At 45.1% G+C, this 19,828-nt stretch overlaps 1 protein-coding gene across 3 annotated transcripts in view; it reads left to right on the top strand.

Annotated features, from left to right (window-relative positions):
- The window catches only part of LOC134450699 (desmoplakin-A-like), a 79,642-nt gene that overhangs the window by 52,848 nt on the left and 6,966 nt on the right, over positions 1 to 19,828 (top strand). For all 3 annotated transcript variants that reach the window (XM_063200640.1, XM_063200641.1, XM_063200642.1), the window contains 13 exons: positions 384 to 608; positions 1,361 to 1,570; positions 2,190 to 2,342; positions 3,354 to 3,611; positions 4,134 to 4,418; positions 6,035 to 6,235; positions 13,394 to 13,552; positions 14,397 to 14,774; positions 15,949 to 16,206; positions 16,819 to 17,129; positions 18,127 to 18,477; positions 18,735 to 18,999; positions 19,280 to 19,453. In XM_063200640.1, coding sequence (XP_063056710.1) covers positions 384 to 608; positions 1,361 to 1,570; positions 2,190 to 2,342; positions 3,354 to 3,611; positions 4,134 to 4,418; positions 6,035 to 6,235; positions 13,394 to 13,552; positions 14,397 to 14,774; positions 15,949 to 16,206; positions 16,819 to 17,129; positions 18,127 to 18,477; positions 18,735 to 18,999; positions 19,280 to 19,453 — 3,228 coding nt within the window. The remainder of the gene's footprint in view (positions 1 to 383; positions 609 to 1,360; positions 1,571 to 2,189; positions 2,343 to 3,353; positions 3,612 to 4,133; positions 4,419 to 6,034; positions 6,236 to 13,393; positions 13,553 to 14,396; positions 14,775 to 15,948; positions 16,207 to 16,818; positions 17,130 to 18,126; positions 18,478 to 18,734; positions 19,000 to 19,279; positions 19,454 to 19,828) is intronic.

Below are 19,828 nucleotides of genomic sequence, written 5' to 3' on the forward strand. Positions count from 1 at the left end.
TATATTTTCAAATATTTGGGTAACACTTTAGAATACCTATTCACAGCTTTATAAACATTAAATAAATATAATGAACAAATTATCAACAAAATGTTTACAAATGTTTATAAATGGGCAAGAAATACTATGTTAACACAGCAGACACAGCACAATCGCATCGGTCCTCGAAGTGTCTCCTCCAAAGACCAGAAGGCATGAAACCACATAAAACTCACACAGTAGAAGTTGATTCCCACTGCACTATGCAATCGTAGTTTGGTTATTACTCATTCACAAATATTTGTCAATGCTATGTTAAATGTTAATTATAATTAAATGTTAATAAAGTGTTTATAAAGTTTTTTGGTTAGTTATTCTAAAGAGTTACCAATATTTGTGTTCAGCTGCGTGGCACCCGTATCTCCCTGCTGGAGGAGGAGCTGGCGCGGCTGAGAGAGGAGCTGTCTCTGCGCTCGGCCGAGAGCCTGGAGCTCCAGCAGGCCAGCCAGAGGGCGACGGAGGCCCTGTCCCTCTCCCAGAGCCAGCTGCTCTCCCTGGAGGAGGCCAAGAGGAGCCAGGCCCTCAACCTGGACACCTCACAGGACCGCCTGGACGAGCTGCTCGCCAAGGTCAGCTCATTGCATTACATTACAATACACTACATCACATTACATTACATTGCATTACACACATTACATTACATTATATTACATTACAATACACTTCATTACATTAAATTACATTACACTACATTACTTTACTACATTACATTACATTACTACACTACTCTATTCTATAGTACTCTACCCTACTCTACTCTACTCTCCTGTACTCTACTCTACTCTACCCGACTCTACTCTACTACTCTACTGTACTACTACTACTGTACTCCATTCTTCTCTACTCTACTCTACTCTACTCTACTCTACTCTACTCTACTCTACTCTACTCTACTCTACTCTGCCCTACCCTACCCTACTCTACTCTACTCTACTCTACTCTACTCTACTCTACTCTACCCTACTGTACTCTACTCTTCCCTACCCTACCCTACTCTACTCTACTCTACTCTACTCTACTCTACCCTACTCTACTCTGCTCTATCCTACTCTACTCTACCCTACTGTACTCTACTCTTCCCTACCCTACCCTACTCTACTCTACTCTACTCTACCCTACTCTACTCTGCTCTATCCTACTCTACTCTACTCTACCTTACTCTACTCTACTCTACTCTACTCTACTCTGCTCTATCCTACTCTACTCTACCCTACTCTACTCTACCCTACCCTACCCTACCCTACTCTACTCTACTCTACTCTACTCTACCCTACTCTACCCTACTCTACTTAACTCTCCTCTCCCCTGTTCTCCTCTGCAGGTGAAGGCCCTGGAGCTTCGTCTGGAGGAGGAGGAGCACCTGCGCGGCCTGGCTGAGGAGCGCTACCGGGGCCTGAAGGAGGAGCTGGAGGAGGAGACCAAGAGGAGCCGCTCGCTGGCGGAGGAGGCCCGCAGGACCAGGATGGAGCTGGAGAAGGGCCTGGCCGACATGGACCGCGAGGCCGAGCAGCTGCGTCTCCAGCTACGCGAGGTGTGTGGGAGTGTGTGTGTGTGTGTGTGTGTGTGTGTGTGTGTGTGTGTGTGTGTGTGTGTGTGTGTGTGTGTGTGTGTGTGTGTGTGTGTGTGTGTGTGTGTGTGTGTGTGTGTGTGTGTGTGTGTGTGTGTGTGCGTGTGTGTGAGAGAGAAAGAGTTATTATTTTATTTCTTTTTTGCTACATCTTATTTTACTCTTTGTCAGTGTTGCAACTGTACTGTACACTGCGCCTAGATGTCTCATCCTGTTCCTGCTTACAGTAAATGTCCTCCTTGTAAGTTGCTTTGGTCAAAGGCGTCTGCTAAATGTAATGTAATGTAATGTGTCTATGTGAGAGAGAGAGAGAGAGAGAGAGAGAGAGAGAGAGAGAGAGAGAGAGAGAGAGAGAGAGAGAGAGAGAGAGAGAGAGAGAGAGAGAGAGAGAGAGAGAGAGAGAGAGAGAGAGAGAGCATGTGTGGTGGTACTCAAGAGTGTGCTATACTTTCACTGCAATGTACAGTTAGGTGTATACGTAAGGTCTTTGTGTATGTTCTGTATTTGCGTATTTACCTAAGCTGGCAAACACTTGAATTTCCTGCTGGATTAATAATAAAAGTACTCTACACCACTCTACTAGGAGGCGCAGAGGGCCGAGGAGGCGCGCGAGGGACTGAGGGAGGTGCAGAAGCAGCACAGCGCCGAGCTGACGGAGGTGCGCCAGAGCTACGAGGAACACGTCAGCGTCACCCACACCAACGTGCTGCTCCTGCAGCAGCAGAAGGACGAGCAGGTGAAGTTAAAAAAATAATAATATTGGCAACAGACAATTCAGGGTTGAGTTTCTCAAAAGAGAAGTTGTTAGTTCATAGTTGCCAATGGGAAAATGCATTGAAAACAGCAAAGTAGCTAATGCAGTTAGCAACTTTGGTTTTGAGAAATTCACCACAGGTGTGAGCACTGCAGATTTTAATAACGGCCAGAGAACAGTTAAAACAGAACTTCACAGTCTCATCTCAACCAACTCTGGGGTGCTTTTCTGGAACCCATAGTTGCTTACTACATTAGCTACTTTGTTGTTTGCAATGGAATTTCCCATTGGTAACTACCCAAGTTGCTAACAGGCTAACAACAAAGCTTTCAAGAAATGCACCCCTGGGGACACACAGACACACACATCCTTTTAAACAGAGTTCCTACCCCCACACAGAAAGGTGGGGGTGACAATTTTGTCTCTTCTTGGGAAGGTTTGTCACTAACAAAAGGGAATTGCGTACCCTCTTCCTGGGCGATTAACTAATTAGTCACCTCACTCCTAGCCAGGATTCCCCTCTGATCTTCTGGAAGTCAGGATGTATGCAACTTCATCTGTACCTACGTATATAGGCTACAAATGCTATGATGCTACTCTGTTGGGCTTGCATAGCCTACATGATGTGTATCTGTTGGGCTTGCATAGCCTACATGATGTGTATCATGATGTTTTCAAATCCAGGCTAAAAACCCATCTTTTTCAAATAGCCTATTCTTTATGATTCTTAAACTCTGTTTTATTTTATTTTATTTTATTTTCATATTTCTTTTTAAAAAATGTATTCGTTTATTTATTTTTGCTTAAAATTCTGTATATGTGTCTTGTTTTATTTTGTTTCTGTCTGTACAGTGTCCTTGAGAGTTTTGAAAGGCGCTTTCAAATAAAAGGCATTATTATTATTATTATTATCTGTCCCTATCAAATAAACCAAACTTCATCTGCACCTCATTATCCGTTTGTCACAGAGAATGACATTTTTGCACTTCACAGGAGGCGGTGCTGGCCCGCAACAAGGAGGTGCAGGACGAGGCAGACCGGCTGAGGCAGGCCCTGGCGGAGGAGCAGGAGAGGAGGAAGCGGGCGGAGGAGGAGGCCCTGCTGCAGAAGAAGGCGGCGCAGGAGGAGCAGGGCAAGAGGAAGCGCGTGGAGGCGCAGCTGGAGCAGAGCGTGCTGACGGTGCAGGAGTACACGGCCACCCTCAACGCCCTGCAGAGGAGCCAGGAGGAAGCCGCCGCCGAGCTCAAACAGGTGAGGCTCCACTACTACTGTACTACTACTGTACTACTACTGTACTACAGGGCTTGACACTGGCACCTGCAAACCAGCCAAATGCTGGTAAAACTTGGCTGTGGCTAGTAACAATTACAGTGCCACTAGCCAATTTGGCAGGTAGCTTATTCAATGGTATGACATATCAGAATAGCATATACTGTATTCTGCATTTTACTCCTTGTGTATCAATTGTTTCTATTTAGGTTCAAGAAAAAGCTCAGTTACTCAGTTTCTATTTGTTTGATTTATTCCATGTACAAAGCTATGCACTCATCTGATTGCTTAAACACCTCCTCTTCTGAGGCTAGATGAACAGTGTAATGATAAAGAAAAACAAATGGCTAGTAGAATAGCTGGATGGCTAGTGACTAAGGAAAACCACTAGCCACATGGCAGGCAAGCGAAAAAGTTAGTGTCAAGCCCTGCTGTACTACTAATGTAATGTAATGTACTGTAATGTAATGTAATGTAATGTAATGTACTGTAATGTGTCCCCAGGCGTGGGAGGAGGCGCGTGCTCGGCAGGAGGAGCTGGATCGTATCCAAAGGGAGCAAGGGAGCTCCTCCCAGCTGGCCGACTCCCTGCAGGAGCAGCTGAGGGCCGTGAAGACCCAGCTGACCTCCTCGCAGGCCCAGACGCGCGACGAGGCGCGACGCATGGACGAGCTACAGCGCCTGCTAGAGGAGAAGACGCGCCTCCTCAACGAGAGCCTGGCGGAGGTGCAGAGACTGCAGGAGCTCGTCGAGAAGCTGACCAAGGAGAGGCTGCAACTCGAGGAGGAGGTGAAGAAAATAAATACATATAATATAATATAATATAATATCATATAATATAATATAATATCATATAATATAATATAATATCATGTAATATCATATAATATCATATAATGTAATATAATCATATACAGTATAATATAATATTCATGGACAAGCTGACCAAGGAGAGGCTGTAGCTCAAGGAGGAGGTGAAGAAAATAAATAGGAAGTGGGACTATATACAGTATACTGGATATAATTATAATGTAATATTCACAGACTGTTATTTAAGCAATAAGCCACGAGAGGCCGTGGGTTGTTCGCGATTTACATCGGGTAAGGGGAGTGGGGAACGACGCAAAGCGAGCTTATCTAACACTGTTACACTTAATCGCTGACCAATTTTCTTTAAAAATGCTTGAATAATAATTAATTTGCCCCTCGTCGTTCAGGAAGTGCTTTGTTACCTTTGCAACCACTACTGGGGTACAAGCGTTTGTCGCGCTACCAGACACACACTTCGCTAAAAAAAACTCAGCAAGGTGCGATCCGATAGCTGAGGCTTTTCAGTCAAAATAGTTTGAGCCAACGTGATAAAAATGGCCCACATGTGTGAGTAGGCTATGTGTTTCAACCCTTTCGTAGGATCCGGTATCCGGTTCCGGATCCGACAGGTTCTTAAGCAGTGGATCCGGTATCCGGCAGGATCCTAAAAATCAGGATTCGGTGCATCTCTAAATGAAACATCTTTGCAATCACACTGATACCCCAACCACAGATGGTGCAAAGATGTGCTCTTCTTGCAGACCCCCTACCCCAACTGCAACATTTTCTCGTTACCAAAATAGACGCGCCGTGTCTAACTAAGACGCGCTTGGAATCTTCAGTTTGAAGGTGTGTGTTTACGCCCAATTTACAACGGCTATCAGCCAATCAGAATCGAGAACGGGACCACACAGTGTTCGATTTTCTGATAGACAATAGTGGCACTGCAGGCGTAACAGATGCCAACCTACAGAATTTGGCGGTAAAATGTTAGTAAACCTCCCTCCCAAAGCCTCATACAGTATTGGTAGCACTGACCTATCGGTCTGCACCTTAAGCTCAGCGGTATCGTGACATGACAGAGTCATGTTCAGGGTATGTCTCAGGCAATTGAAACTGTGTCTTCCGTTCCATAAGCCAGACTGTATAGTAGGTATTGATTATCCATGACGCATTGTGTAGGTGAGGGTGGTGTATGCGAAGCAAGGAGGGATGCGCACGGGAGATGAAGGGAGGCTAGGTGCTAAGAGGGAAGCTAGGTGCTAAGAGGGAAGCTAGGTGCTACGTGTCATATCCTGTAACGTTATGTCATGTAATGTCGTAGAGGAACATGCTAAGTGTAACTGCAATTAAAGAAAAAGCAGGACAGCACTCCAAGTTTATGTGGTTTATTGCCCGTTTTTGCCCGACACTGAAGAAGGTTGACCCCGAAACGTCTGACGGGCAATAAACCACATAAACTTGGAGTGCTGTCCTGCTTTTTCATATATTCTCGAGGAGTGAGCACCCAGTTGTTTACTTTGTTTGAGTTGAGCGCGTTACAGTCCTTAGTTTAAGTGTAACTGCAATATACGTAATGCTGCTGTGTTGTGCAGGTGCGGGTGCTGCGTGCAGAGCAAGGGGAGCTGCGTAAGGGTCTGACGACACAGAAGGAGGAGGCGGTGAGCAAGCTGATGCTGCAGCTCCAGAACCTCCAGAAGACTAGCCAAGAGCATCAGCGCCTCCTCAAGGAGGTCACCACCGAGCGGGACACACTCCGCCAGGAGGTGGAGAAACTACGGAAACAACTCAACACGGTACGGCTACACCACTCTACTCTTTTTACAAAGCGCGCTATCAACTGCAAACTGTTTTTTTAGAAGGTCTTCGGATGGTTGCAAGCGAACAGATTTGTAATTTTTTTTTAGGAAATGCTGCACTCTTCAGTGTAGTTTTTGTATTTTATTTTAGTAATTTAACTTAACAGACAGACGTTTTGGCTTAGGGCTATCGAATTTATATCTGTCAGACTGAGGACGATTTAAAGGCCCACAAAGGAATTTTTGAATATTTCTTCACAGTTTCTCAGTCAGTTCTCATGGGAGCGCCCCCTAGTGCACCCCCCCACCCCCCACATCACTGACCCACATTACTGTCGTGAAAATGTATCGTGATGTGATGTTGTGATAAAACTCCATGCACTGAGACGGGAGACCAGATTTTGCAGGTGTGGTTTTCTGCCCACAGAGAGCAAAGGTCAAGAGTGTCTCCATTCACTTACTCAGTTGACGTGTAAACACCATCAATTAGCTCAAAAAGTGACATAGTTGCCGTGTCTCAGATGCCGCACTTATGGCAGTGCACTGACAGGCATAGCATAGTGCTCACAATGCACTGGGGGTCTTTAGTGCATAGTGTTGTGAAAAAGTCGCCGCACTCTGCACTGTGCCCTGACTGGAAGTGACGGTTGAGCTAGCATTAGCTCACCAAAATATCGGTTGGCTACTGTTTACATTGCACAGAGTGTCGTGCTTGTATTTACATTTTCTTCATCCCAACTGGCAGCTATTTTTTGTACAATAATTGACTTGGCATGAAAAAGTTGGTGTCTTAGCAACATTACTTACAGAAATACAGGAGACTGTTGACCAAACTCTTCTACTGAACTGAACGTCACGTTTCTTACATTATAAGAAAAACATCGCGCCCGTTTAGTGCGTGAAGTGTCCATCGTTCTAGCACTGCGTTGTCCGCCATTTAGGGCATCATCCGGACGCTTTTCAGTGCACTGAACTAACAAATCTTAACTTTGAAAGCGCCCTATGCACTGAAATATAGTGCCCGAAGTGCACAAGTGCGCCATCTGAGACACGCCAAGTGTTCTACATGCCCTTACAAAAATATCCACCTCCATCTGAGGGTAACTGGGGTTCCCGGCACTCATTTTGAAAAACCCTGTTATAGTTCATGTTCCTTTGCACGTTTCTGAGTATTACGCTTTATTGGGGCACTGCCCTCCACCAGCCCACTAGTCTGATTATTGGCCAGTATAGTTAGGGAGGTGGCCTTAAGATCAGAGGGTTGCTGGTTTGAATCTCACCCTTACCTCTCCCCATACCTCCATCCATGGCTGAGGTGCCCTTGAGCAAGGCAGCTTGCCCCACACTGCTCCAGGGACCGATACCCTGTCATATCTGTAAGTTGATTTGTACAAAAGTGTCAGCAAAAGTGTAATGTAATGTTACTTAAATCCAAAACATTGTTTGCGCGGGCAAATGAAGAAAGGCAGAGTGGCGTCCATACATGCTGTACTGAACCTGCTAATCCCTCATGTACCGTGCATGACAAATATTTGCTGGGCGTTGGCTGGGGTTGGCCCGGGCTGGACTGGGGAAGAAATAGGGATCGGGCACTTATGGCTTAAAGGGGCCCCTCATAATTAGCAGAACTGACTCACCGGTAGGCCCTGCACCCGTGTGGGCCCCTTAATTTGAACAACAAAACAAAACAAAAAAAGTTTTTGAAAATAGGGGCCCACAAGGGTGTGGGGCCCACCGGGAAATGCCTGCTATGTCAGATGGCCAGTCCAGTCCTGGGGTTGGCACTTGGGTGTGGTCAGAGCCACTGCTAACAGGCGGTGTACCATACTGCACATTCTGTTCACATGACCTGAGCCGTTACTGTCTGGGTAGACAGGTAGGAATGTCATAAAATAAATGATCTACCGTACTCAGTTATTATGCAGCGGTGAATGGGAAAGTCCAAGCCACATTTAACCTGTAAAGGTGAAATGTCACACCAGTCTGATGAGAATGTTCGGGTAGAGCAGAATAGAATACAGAATTTTAGAATCAAGATAACAGAAGCCATTCTTATTAAAATTGTGCTTTTAACTTTTAAAGAATAATTTTAAAGGCATTGCTGTTGTTGATCCCCTGCGGTTGGTTTTGTGACCACAGGATTTTGAAGTGTTTTTTTTTTTCTTTTACGCAGTCCAGTGGTAGTGAGTGTATGTTTGACGACTAAGATTTAACATATATCAGTCAAATTGGCGAGGGATTTTAAAAAGATAATTTGTAGCCTTGCATACATACACATACCCTATTGATATGGCTCACTCTAACACAGAGCATTTCAGGCATTTTACTGAGATAATTATTGGGCTTCCTCATGTAAGCTCTCAGCTGTATTAAGGGGTATATCATGGACATTCTCCTTCTGAAGTCTGGAGTGTAGTGGACTGATGTACCCCACCATATTTTGCTGATTTTTTTCAATTTCATGGCTGGATTACGCTTGGACTTCGAAATAATAATAAAAAAGCAACAAAAAGGATTTTAAGTTGGCAGACTCCTTACTCCTCAAATTACAGTCAGACTTTGTTGTGCACCTTTGCTTGGGATGTGCACAACCTTCTCTTTAAGCTGAACAAAAAAGCTGCCATTCCTGACTTAGTCAGTCATCTGCCATTTGAGTTACCTTGGTCTTGGCATGTCATTGTCATTGTCATCCACTGGGGTGTGGCAGGTTGGCTGCTGGCTGTGACTCTTTGGTGACTGTCTCACCCCACAGGGCAAGGAGGGCATCTGGCCCCGTGGCCCTGGCCCAGGGCTGAATTAAGATGGAATGGGGGCCCAAGGCTAACAGGTTGCTGTGGGCCCCACTGGAAATCAAATTTCACAACGAAGTTACATAAACGATATCATAATTATGAGCAAGGAATTGAGGATGTTTGTCTGTTGTGGAGAAGAGTATTAACAAGTTTTACTATTACTAACTGTACTCAACAATTCATGTTCATTTTTCAATATTGCTTGCATATTGTCACAATTCTGCAATTTTTTACTCTTGGTCAATCAGGGGCCCCCTGGCAGGTGGCCAGGGCTGGATTAATGCACAGGCGAGGTATGGCTGAAGCCTAACCGCAGAGATACACCAGCGGCGATCTGAGCGAGTCGAGCGACGGAAGTAATTGACTTTGTATTGAGTCGAGAGACAAAAGCGATTCTGGAGACTAGAGCGATTTGCGCGACGAGCACGACAATTTGAAGTTGAAATCTTTTCAACTTTCTATGACGCCGTTTGGCGACAAGCCGCGACAGCCAATGACTGTATAGAGGTCAGTGACCACAGCCAATGGGAATGCTTGAATGCTTTGCCTTCTGCCTGTACGGACATACTCTAGTCTCCTCAGTCTCTCGTATCGCTTGCTGCTACACTCTGTCGCTTGAATCGTGTCGCCGCTGGTGTATCTCTGCAGTAAGGGCCCCCACCTGACATTGGGCCCCCAATTGACCAACAGTCCAAAATTGTAGAATTACAAAAGATATGATATTGAAAAATTCATATTTATATCTTGTTAATACTGCTCTCCACAGTTGGCAGACATGTTATCCTTAATTCCTTAGTTGTAGTTAAGACGCTGACACTACTTATTTTGTTGCCAAAAGTTGCCCCATGGAAACCTGTAGCCTTGGGGCCCCGGGCCATCTTAATCCGACTCTGCATCTGGCCCCGTAGCTATGGGTGGCTATGAGGAGTGGACCTGGCCCCGTAGCTATATGGGTGGCTATGAGTGGTGCATCTGGCCCTGTGGCTATGAGGAGTGGACCTGGTCCTGTGGCTATGGGTGTCTATGACTGACAGCTTTCTCATTATCACCTTGGGCTGAGATCAGGGACGCATTAGGACTATATGGGTCCCTGGACCAGACAACAAGAAAGGCCCCCCTCCATGGGCCCCTGAGCCAAACAACAAGAAAGGCCCCACTCCATGGGTGTTGCTAGTTTACGAAAAGATTTTGAGTTTTACTCGAGATTATACAGGCCCTTTGTTGTTGAAGGTTCAGGGGTTTGTCCCCCGAGAAAATGTGAAAATTACAGTTGTATGGAAAGTATTTTATTGCAATATGAGAATGTCAACTACAGGCTTGGGCTTCAGGGCCCTCCTTGACTCTTGGGCCCCTGGGCCTGGGCCCGGTAGGCCCGTACAGTAACGCATCCTTGGCTGCGATGACATGTACCGTACGGTGTGAAGTGACTATGTGATATTCTCAGCGCTATTGCTATCTACTGGCGCACAGGCGCTTGGTGGAATGTTCCAGTTGAATTATGTTACTAACTCATAACACACGGCTTCGAGAGATGTAGAGCGTGTGTGTGAGAATCTGATGCAAACTCAAAGCAGCGGGTGACTCACCGGCATGGATATAGGAAACGAAAGTCTTGTGGAGCTCAAATCATTAAGGATTTTGATTTGGGTCCACTGTGAATTCGAGTTTCACGCCCCTGAATTAGACCGTACACAGGGATTACTAGAGCGCTCAGCCTACTTTTTTTTTTGAGGTTTTTTATTTTGATGCACAATGTGACTAGCGTTTTGACGCACCTGCCAGGTCATCCCTACTTCTATTCACTGACAGGTTGCCCAGTCTGTCTTGATTGTGCTGTCCTCGACTGTGAGCACCACAAATTACATTGACCTTACAGTTGTAAGTAGAATGCTGTGTTGTGTTTTGGTTCATTAGTGTAATCAGGGTTGTAAGTTAACTTTTTTTCATCACTGTAGCCAATGTGGCCAGTAGACGTTAAATCTTACTAGCCAAACATACACTCACTATTAGTCAAAGTGACTTGTAAGTTTTCGTTTCTACCAGCCAAACTGAATTTCCACCAGCATGTGGCTGGTTTGTGGGTGTTCATTGAGAGTCCTCAGTAATCATGCACTGGACGAATTCAGCAGGAGCATGACATGAAACGGACAACGAGCCCCCTCTGCTGGTTACAACAAGTAAAACAAGAAAGTAGAACAAAAAAAACATTTCTGAGGACAGAGCCATAAATAATAGGGGTGTCTCTGAGGAATGCGTCTGTCTGTTTACCTTTTACATCATTGGAATGTATATCAGCACTGTGTATTTCAAGGAACAGTCCACCTTATTCCATGAAATTGATTATATTTGTAGGTAAGCCCTAAATATGAGAATGCATGGGTATTTTTTTCTCTATGTGTTTGTTATGTATATGACAGACAGTACAGCCATATTTAACATAGAAATGGAAGGCTATGTTACCAAATAAAACATCATCAAATGCACTTTAAAATGATTGTAAAATTCACCAGAGTGCAAAACAGCTATTTAATTCTGTCCGGTGGCTTGTGGCTTGAGATGCTAAGGGTACCATTTGCGTCCAGTGATTGTGCTAGCTAAGTTATGCGAATAATGTCACTCTAAGTACTGAACACACTGAGAAAAAAATATGCACAGATTTAATACTTAGAAAGACTGTGAATTTGTGAAAATTGAAAAAGGATGGCCTGCTCCTTTAAATAGTTCCAAGCTTTGAAGTGGTACTTTCCTAAAAAAAAAAATATGCATGGTAGTCATGCTTGTGATTGCTATCAGATTGTCTATCCGATGATGAGTCATGACATGATATATTTTGGTAAACCCTGATATACCTCACCTGGGAAAACAGTCAGTGGAGAAAATAATCCTCCACTGGATTGCATTAGTAGAGCAGGAAATTATTGGAGGTTTCCTCCTCCGCAGAATTCTTGTCCAGTTAACGATCTACCTACTGTTATCAGATTACTAGCTCTATCCAACAATAACACAACATATTTTTGTAAACCCTGATGTACCTGGGAAAACAGTCAGAAAATCCCTCCCCTGGATTGAAAAACAAAAGCAAGAAGTTGGTTTCATGCCCTGCAGTATTATAACACCGACAAGGATCCACATAGATTTGGCAGTTGACTGCAGTTGCATGCTCGCCTTCATGGATTCAGCTGATGTTTTTGATCGTTATCACTATCAGTTCACTATCAGCTGTTATCATGACAAGTTCATCTCTCTCTCTTTTGTAATATAGATGTCACACATTTGACAAATTTACATTTGTTATCATTGACTGATGTGGGCAACTGTATGTCAGATTATGATATGTCATGTGGCTTCCTGATATTTCAACGTCTAAACCAGTTCGTCTGAGATAGTTCTATGTTTGGCAAAGGGATCCACGAGAAACTTGGGAGGACTGGTTATTAGGCTACCGTATTTCACATTGTTCACATTGTAGCAATACCTTTCTTTAACAAAAATGCACCATGGAGGGAATATCACTTGAATCACGTTTATAAATGGTAATAAAAATGTTAATATATTTTACAGATTTGGCATCTGCCCAATTCTATATCTAGATGCATTACTGTGTATATTAGCTAAAATATGTTTTTAAAAAAATGACAATTGTCTGAGATGTTTGTTGCAATTGCAACATTAAAGGGACAGTTTGGTCAATTTCAACATGCAGTTGTATTGCTCACGCTACCCTTGACTTGTCAGTACCTGGTGATGCCACATTTTTCGGCTCAGCCCTTTCCGAGATATGAGCAATTCTAATGGGGGCAGCGTTTGTTTACATTTTTAAAAAATGAAACATAGGCCAACTCCAAATATTTTCCCAAAAGGTACTGCTGTTTGCTAGTTGTCTGCTGATGTTTTAGAACCTTTTGGATGTTTTTGGGAATAAATAAAAATGTTTTTTTGAAATGTAAACAAAGAGCTGCCCCCATTACAATGACCAGGATCTCGGAAACGGCTGAAGAAGAAGAAAAAAAAATCTCAGGCACTGACAAATCCAGGGTAGTGTGAGCATTACAACTGCATGTTGAAATTGACCAAACTGTCCCTTTAATATGATATGGCGAGTATCTCATTAACAAGATATGGCGTGTATCTTTGCCTCTTGTTGACCCATCTCACTCATGTCTCCCTCCTTCCCCAACCCCTCCTCCTCTTACCCAATGCTTCTCCCTCTTCTCCTCTTCTCCTCTTCCATCTCCTCTTTCTTTTCTTCTTCTCCTCCTCTTCTCCCTTGTCTCCCTCTTCTCCTCTCCTCTTCTCCTCCTCTCCTCCTCTTCTCTTCTCCTCCTCTTCTTCCTCTTTTCCACTCCTTCCTCCCCATCCCCAGAAATCAGCAGAGCTGCAGCGCTCTGAGAAGCAGTGCAGTGAGCTGCGTGTCCAGAAGGAGGCGCTGGAGAGGAGGGTGAAGGAGCTGGAGGAGGAGCTGAGGAAGCTCCGCATCGCCCTGGAGGAGGCCAAGAAGGCGCAGCAGAAACTACAGCAGCAGGTACTGTAGGCCGCTTGACATTTAACCCGTTAAGATACGATGGTATAAATTTGCTGTTCTCTACAGAGGGGAAGATACCGCACACTCTTGTCCATCATGCTTTTTATCAGTTTTATTAAACAAACCACGTTTCAGCCAGTTTGGACTTTCTCAAGTTTTTGCAACTGGACGAAACGTTGTTTGTTTAATAAAATTCTGCATGATGGACAGTGTGCGGTATCTTACCCTCTGAAGTGAACAAGTACCCGCTACCTGCACCTCAAAACATCTGGTGTGCGTTTGTTTTCTCCTCCAAAAATAAATATATTGTTAACAGAATGGCAATGACCAAGTCATATTGCATTAAAGGCCTGTGTTATGTCGTATATAGTATTCTAGTACTGTGGTAGTCTCAATTACTATTACAGTGCTGCACTGCTGGAATGGCGTGCATTATGGGGATACATAATTACATTATACACAATTACATTACATTATTATCTACCTGAAGTACATTACATTAGATTACAATACATTTAACAGATACTGTTATACAAAGTGACTTACAAAGAGGACATACATACACGTAGCAAGCGATGATGGATCAGGTGCCAGTTTAGCAACTGCAAGGTTGCAGGTTCAAAGCCCACTCTGCCTGACCCCATTGAAGTGTCCTTGAACAAGATACTATATCCCAAATTGCTCCTGGTGTTTTTTTTCCTTTTATAATTCTTGGAGCGAACTCCGAGAAATAATAAAAGGAAAAACAACAGTATCCCGAGTGCAGTGTTTTCTGAACTTCTTGCATGTAAACTTGTCTTGAGCTTGTCTTGCGTTGACTAATAACCTTGCATTACCTTGTCAGATGGACACCTTGAAGAAAGAGGTGTCCGCTCGCGATGCCGAGATCAAGCGTTTCACCACGGAGCGGAGCGAGCTTGTGGCGCGGATCAAGAAGCTGGAGGAGCGTCCCGGCGTCCGGCACACGCACACCCAGACCGACGCCCCGCTCCGCGACGCCTCCTCCATCATGTTCCAGGGCGTCTGCGCTCAGGTCAGCGCGCAGCAGCTGCACGACTGCGGCCTCCTGCGCCCGCCAACCTTCGAGCAGCTCGTGAAGGGCGAGCGCAGCGTGCAGGAAGTGGACGCCCAGCTGCAGCCAGCCCTACGGGGGGCAAAGGTCATCGCCGGCATGGCGGCAGGCCCCAGGGGCAAGATGTCGCTGGCGGACGCACTGAAACAGGTATGTAGCGTATGTTAGAATGCTGCCATATGCCCTTATGGGACCACAATGGAAATTAGCCTTAGGGCTTTTTTGTGTCATACCTGACTATTTCTTTCTTTTACTGTATGGTTCTGTTTGCTGTTCCATGTTTTATATCAAGAATGGTCACAGCGTTTTCACACCTAGTCCCTTTCATCCGCCGAAGCGAACTCAGAGTAGTGACTCAGCATTTTTGCTGCATATGTGAACGCTCCAAAGCATACCCAGACCCCTCGGAAGCGAACCGTACTGAAACCTTGGTTGATGTCTCAGTTCGGTTCGCTTATGAGTTCTGACAAGTTACACTTATGACTAGGTGTAATCACTTAAGGAGTGCTTTAGAGCAGTGGTTCTTAACCTGGGGTGCGGGCACCCCCTGGGGGTGCGCCAGAGATTTCAGGGGGTGCGTGGAATTTTGTTTGTGTTGAGGTTGTGACCAAAAATTCTGCTAGCGAACATTATAATTAAGACAAATCAAAACCAACTTAATATAGGTTTTGTGCCCCATGTAAAATCATTCAGGGATTGATTAATGTCTCAAGCAAGAATCATTGTAATAATCACTTTAATAATTTTTTAGTGCGTGTACATGTGTAGAAGTTTGGGTTGGGGGTGCGCGCCTTGTCTTGGACACAGGTAAGGGGGTGCGTGAAGAAAAAAAGGTTAAGAACCACTGCTCTAGAGGACTGGGTGTAATAAAAAAGAAGAGTGACACACCATAATAGCCTACCAGGACCAGAAAGATCAGCAAGTTCTTTTTGTAATACACTCACAATATGAACAAAAACAGAACTGAGTCCTTTAGCTGTCGGTTCTCTTTTTGGTCCACTTAAAGAGGACTGAGTTTGGTTCACTTAAAGGGGACCAGGTTTGAAAGCCCTAATAATTTCATTCATTCCCTCATTCATTCATTCATTCATTCATTCATTCATTCATTCATTCATTCATTCATTCATTTATTCATTCAATTCATTCATTCATTGTTTATTGTATTCATGTGTATGTTCATATGTTTTTGAGGTTTTATGTCCTGCCTGCAGATGGACTGCAGATATAAATTTGCCTGAGGCCAACTCTGGTACAATGCATGAAATGGCAACATTTATGTTTTATTTTTACATGGTCCCTAATACATTTCACTTGAACTTAACAGAAGCTGCTGTCGCGCGAGAGCGCCCTCCGGCTGCTGGAGGCCCAAGCTGCGACCGGCGGGCTGATGGATCCCGCCAACCCCAAGGACCCCCGCGGCCGCAAGACGGTCGCAGAGGGCCAGGCGTGCGGCCTGCTGCCCCCCTGCTCCAACGAGCGCCTCCTGGAGGCCGAGACCGCATGTCTGGGCATACGCGACCCGGCCACAGGCCAGTGTCTGGGGGTGGGGCAGGCGCACCGCAAAGGGCTGAGGGACGAGGAGGTTGGTTTGTTTGTTTGTTTGTTTTTATTAGATCAATTGTAAAAAAAAACAAAAAAAACACGCACATCCGTCTCAAAAAGATTGGGTGCAGGACTAGTAAAGTCACATGAAAACTGAAGATAAAGTCTGAGACACCATGCTCCCGTTTCTCTTACTTTAATGCGATGTTTCGGACAGCTGCTTCCTGTGGTCCTTCTAATAACCATTACCAAATACAAATATCAGCTTCACAGAGTGGTAGTAAACATGAGATAGTACATATCTACTACAGCAAGGAAAGAAACAATAAAAAGTAAAAGAGAAAAGAAACAACGAAATGTCTTTACTTATGTACTATGTATTTTTTGCTTCACTTTTTAAACACTTTTTTTAATACATCTTTTTTGGCTACATCTTCTTTTACCTTGTGTTGGACAATGCTATCAGTGTTTGTTTTAGATCAAATGTAAAAAAACAACAAAAAAAACCCACATCCGTCTCAAAAAGATTGGGTGCAGGAGTGTTAAAGTCAAATGAAAACAGAAAATAAAGTCTGAAACAACAAAAATAAAATACAAGGGAAAAATAAATAACACAAACAATACTGAAGTGTTTTCCTGGTTTCCTGGTCAGGTGACGCTGCAGCTCCTCCAGGCTCAGGAGGCCGTGGGAGGGGGAATGCTGGACCCCCGCCTCAGCGTCTTCCTCCCCCGAGACCTGGCCACCGACCGCAGCCTGCTGGACCCGGACCTGTACACGGCGCTCAACGCCAAGCCGGACGCCTACTTCCTGCACCCCTTCACCCAGCGGCCGTGTTCCTACGCCGCGCTGCAGGCCATGTGCACGGCCGACCCCAACACCGGGATGCTGCTGCTGCCCGCGCCCAAGGCAGCGCTCGCCGTGCCGGGTCTGAGGGCCGACGTCCCCGTCTGGGAGCTCGTAGGGTAAGACAGTATTATCAGAGATTCTTTAAGTATATAGAGATATGCCAATGTAATAGGTTGCTATGGGCACCTAAAATGACCAGGTTCCGGTCTGCCTAAAGGGGCGTGTCATAATACTCCTAGCATTGAATAGAACAGTCCTTAGGTCTGCCTAGGTCTGCCTAAAGGGGGATTCCCCCCCCTCCCCCTTGCAATAATAGAACCCGGAAACAATGGGCCAATGGAACCTCTCTCTCTCTACTCTCTCTGGTATTATTATATCATGTTGGTCTGGGAACTCGTAGGGTAAGGACAGTATTATTATTTATTTTTTATGTTTGGGGGGCTTTTGTGGTTTGTTTGAGGCAAGATAGTGACAGATGGGCAGGGAACGAATGCGGAGAGAGAGAGATGGGGAAGCATTGGCAAATGACCCGGGTCGGAATCGAACCCGGGTCGCCGGCGTAGTAAGCTAGTGCCCTACCTTTAGGCCAGTATTATATCATATTCTGTATATATATGAAGGGCTTTGTTGCTAAGTGACGTATATCCATTTAAGAACATTTTGGGAAATTGGCATTTTTGTATTGGGCATTGCATTGGATTGCATTGCTAAATGCATTTTATATAGATTTAAAAAGAATGTTCTGAAAATATTTTAATGGCAAGATTTTTTTACTAATACTTACCACCATCATCAAATTCCAATTATTCATTATGACTGTGAAGATTGCACTTTTCATACATGAAAATGGGGATCTTCTCCATGTTTGCCACTTAGATTTTTTAGCTGCAAAACATACTCTACTTTGGTCATATTACTAAATATTAGTGTATTACCATTCATGAAAAGATCAAATGTGGCCATGCAGCACAGTTTCAATGAGCAGCATAGTTGCAATGCCTACTCTGGCCACCATCCTACACAGTGCACCTGTAACAATCTCCCTTCTTCTTCTTCTTCTTCTTCTTCTTCTTCTTCTTCTTCTTCTTCTTCTTCCCGTCCCGCCTCCTGTAGTGTGGGTCTGCTGGAGCCCGATGACCTGGAGCACCTGCTGGCGGGCCGTCTGCGCCTGGACGACATCCGCACGCGTCTGCGCGGCTTCCTGCGTGAGACGGGCTGCATCGCGGGGGCTCTGGAGCAGCCCGGCGGGAAGGCAGGCATGACTCTGCTGCAGGCCGTGCAGAAGGAGCTTCTGGTCAAGGAGGCGGCCCAGGAACTGATGGAGGCGCAGGTCGCATGCGGATTCGTCATGGACCCACGGGATGGGCGGGGCTACGCCGTGGAGGAGGCCCATCGGAAGGGCCTGATTGGCTCAGAGGTCAAGGGGGCGTTGCTGGAGGCTGAGAAGGCCGTGACAGGATACAGGTTTTTATTTATTTAATTATTTATTTTATTCTCTTTCGAGATTGTCTTTTTTGTACCCATTTATCTATTAACATTTTTCTTTGCTTTTCCATTTAATCATTTCACCATTTAGATGTGATGTATAAATTCATTGATGCTTTTGTATTGCTCTTGCTATGCTGCTCTGATCTGTTTTAATGTGAAGTGAAGTGCGCTTCATATAAAATTTATTTTTATTATGATTATGATTATGATTATGATGATTATTATGATCACAGTCAGCCAGGAGGAGACGCCACCCAGTCCAAGCTCAGCCTATCAGAGGCCCTGGAGCGCGGGGTGGTGGAGAGGGCGTACGGCCTGCGCCTGCTGGGAGCGCAGCTGGCCACCGGGGGCATCGTAGACCCCTGGCTGAGCGTCCGCGTCCCCCCAGACACCGCCGTGAAGCGCGGCCTGCTGACCCCTGACCTCCGCCAGGCGCTCGAAACACAACAGGGAGCCACGGCGACCAGCGGGGGCTTCCACGACCCCAACGACCCCAAGGTAAAATCTTGGCTTCTGGATAATAAACACTGCCAACATAACGCTACATCGTCTGTATTGGTAGTTGTTCTTTCCTTACTTTTGTATTATATATTTTAAAATGTGTGCAATATCTTTCCCTTTTTAATTTCTCAATATGTGCAATACTCATTTTTTTATCAAACCTATCAAGGGACAAAAGATGGAAATTAGCCCAATGGCTGTAATTTTGTATGTATATTTTTCGTGTTTGTTTTAAATGTTATTAATACTGTTTATGCTGTCCCTTTGCAACCCCAAGAGCCAGACGATGCTCAGCTACGGTCAGCTGATGCAGCGCTGCTTCAAGCCCCCCCAGAGTAGCGAACTGCTGCTGCTGCCCGCCTCCTCGCTCTCCAGCCAGAAGAACACCGTCAGGAAGAGACGCGTGGTCATCGTGGACCCCGACAGCGGCCGCGAGATGACCGTCAAACAGGTACCTACAGTACACACTGTACATGTGAGAGGGTGTCAATGTATGGCCCACAATGCATGCCGTACCACCAGAGGCACGCAGTAATAGTCATTGAAAAGTTAAAGGATAACTTAAGCCAATTTCAACATGCCATTGTAATGCATTTTTTTTATTCCCAAAAACATCCAAAAGGTTATGCAACATCAGCAGAGAACTAGCAAACAGCGATACCTTTTGAGAAAATATTTGGAGTAGGCCTATGTTAAGATTTTTTTTAAATGTAAACAAAAGCTGCCCCCATTAGAATAGCTCGGAAAGGGCTGAGCCAAAAAATGCAGCATCACCAGGTACTGACAAGTCAAGGGTAGCGTGAGCAATACAACAGCACATTGAAAT

This window comes from Engraulis encrasicolus, chromosome 6 (genome assembly GCF_034702125.1).
Source record: "Engraulis encrasicolus isolate BLACKSEA-1 chromosome 6, IST_EnEncr_1.0, whole genome shotgun sequence".
In the NCBI taxonomy this organism is placed as follows: domain Eukaryota; kingdom Metazoa; phylum Chordata; class Actinopteri; order Clupeiformes; family Engraulidae; genus Engraulis; species Engraulis encrasicolus.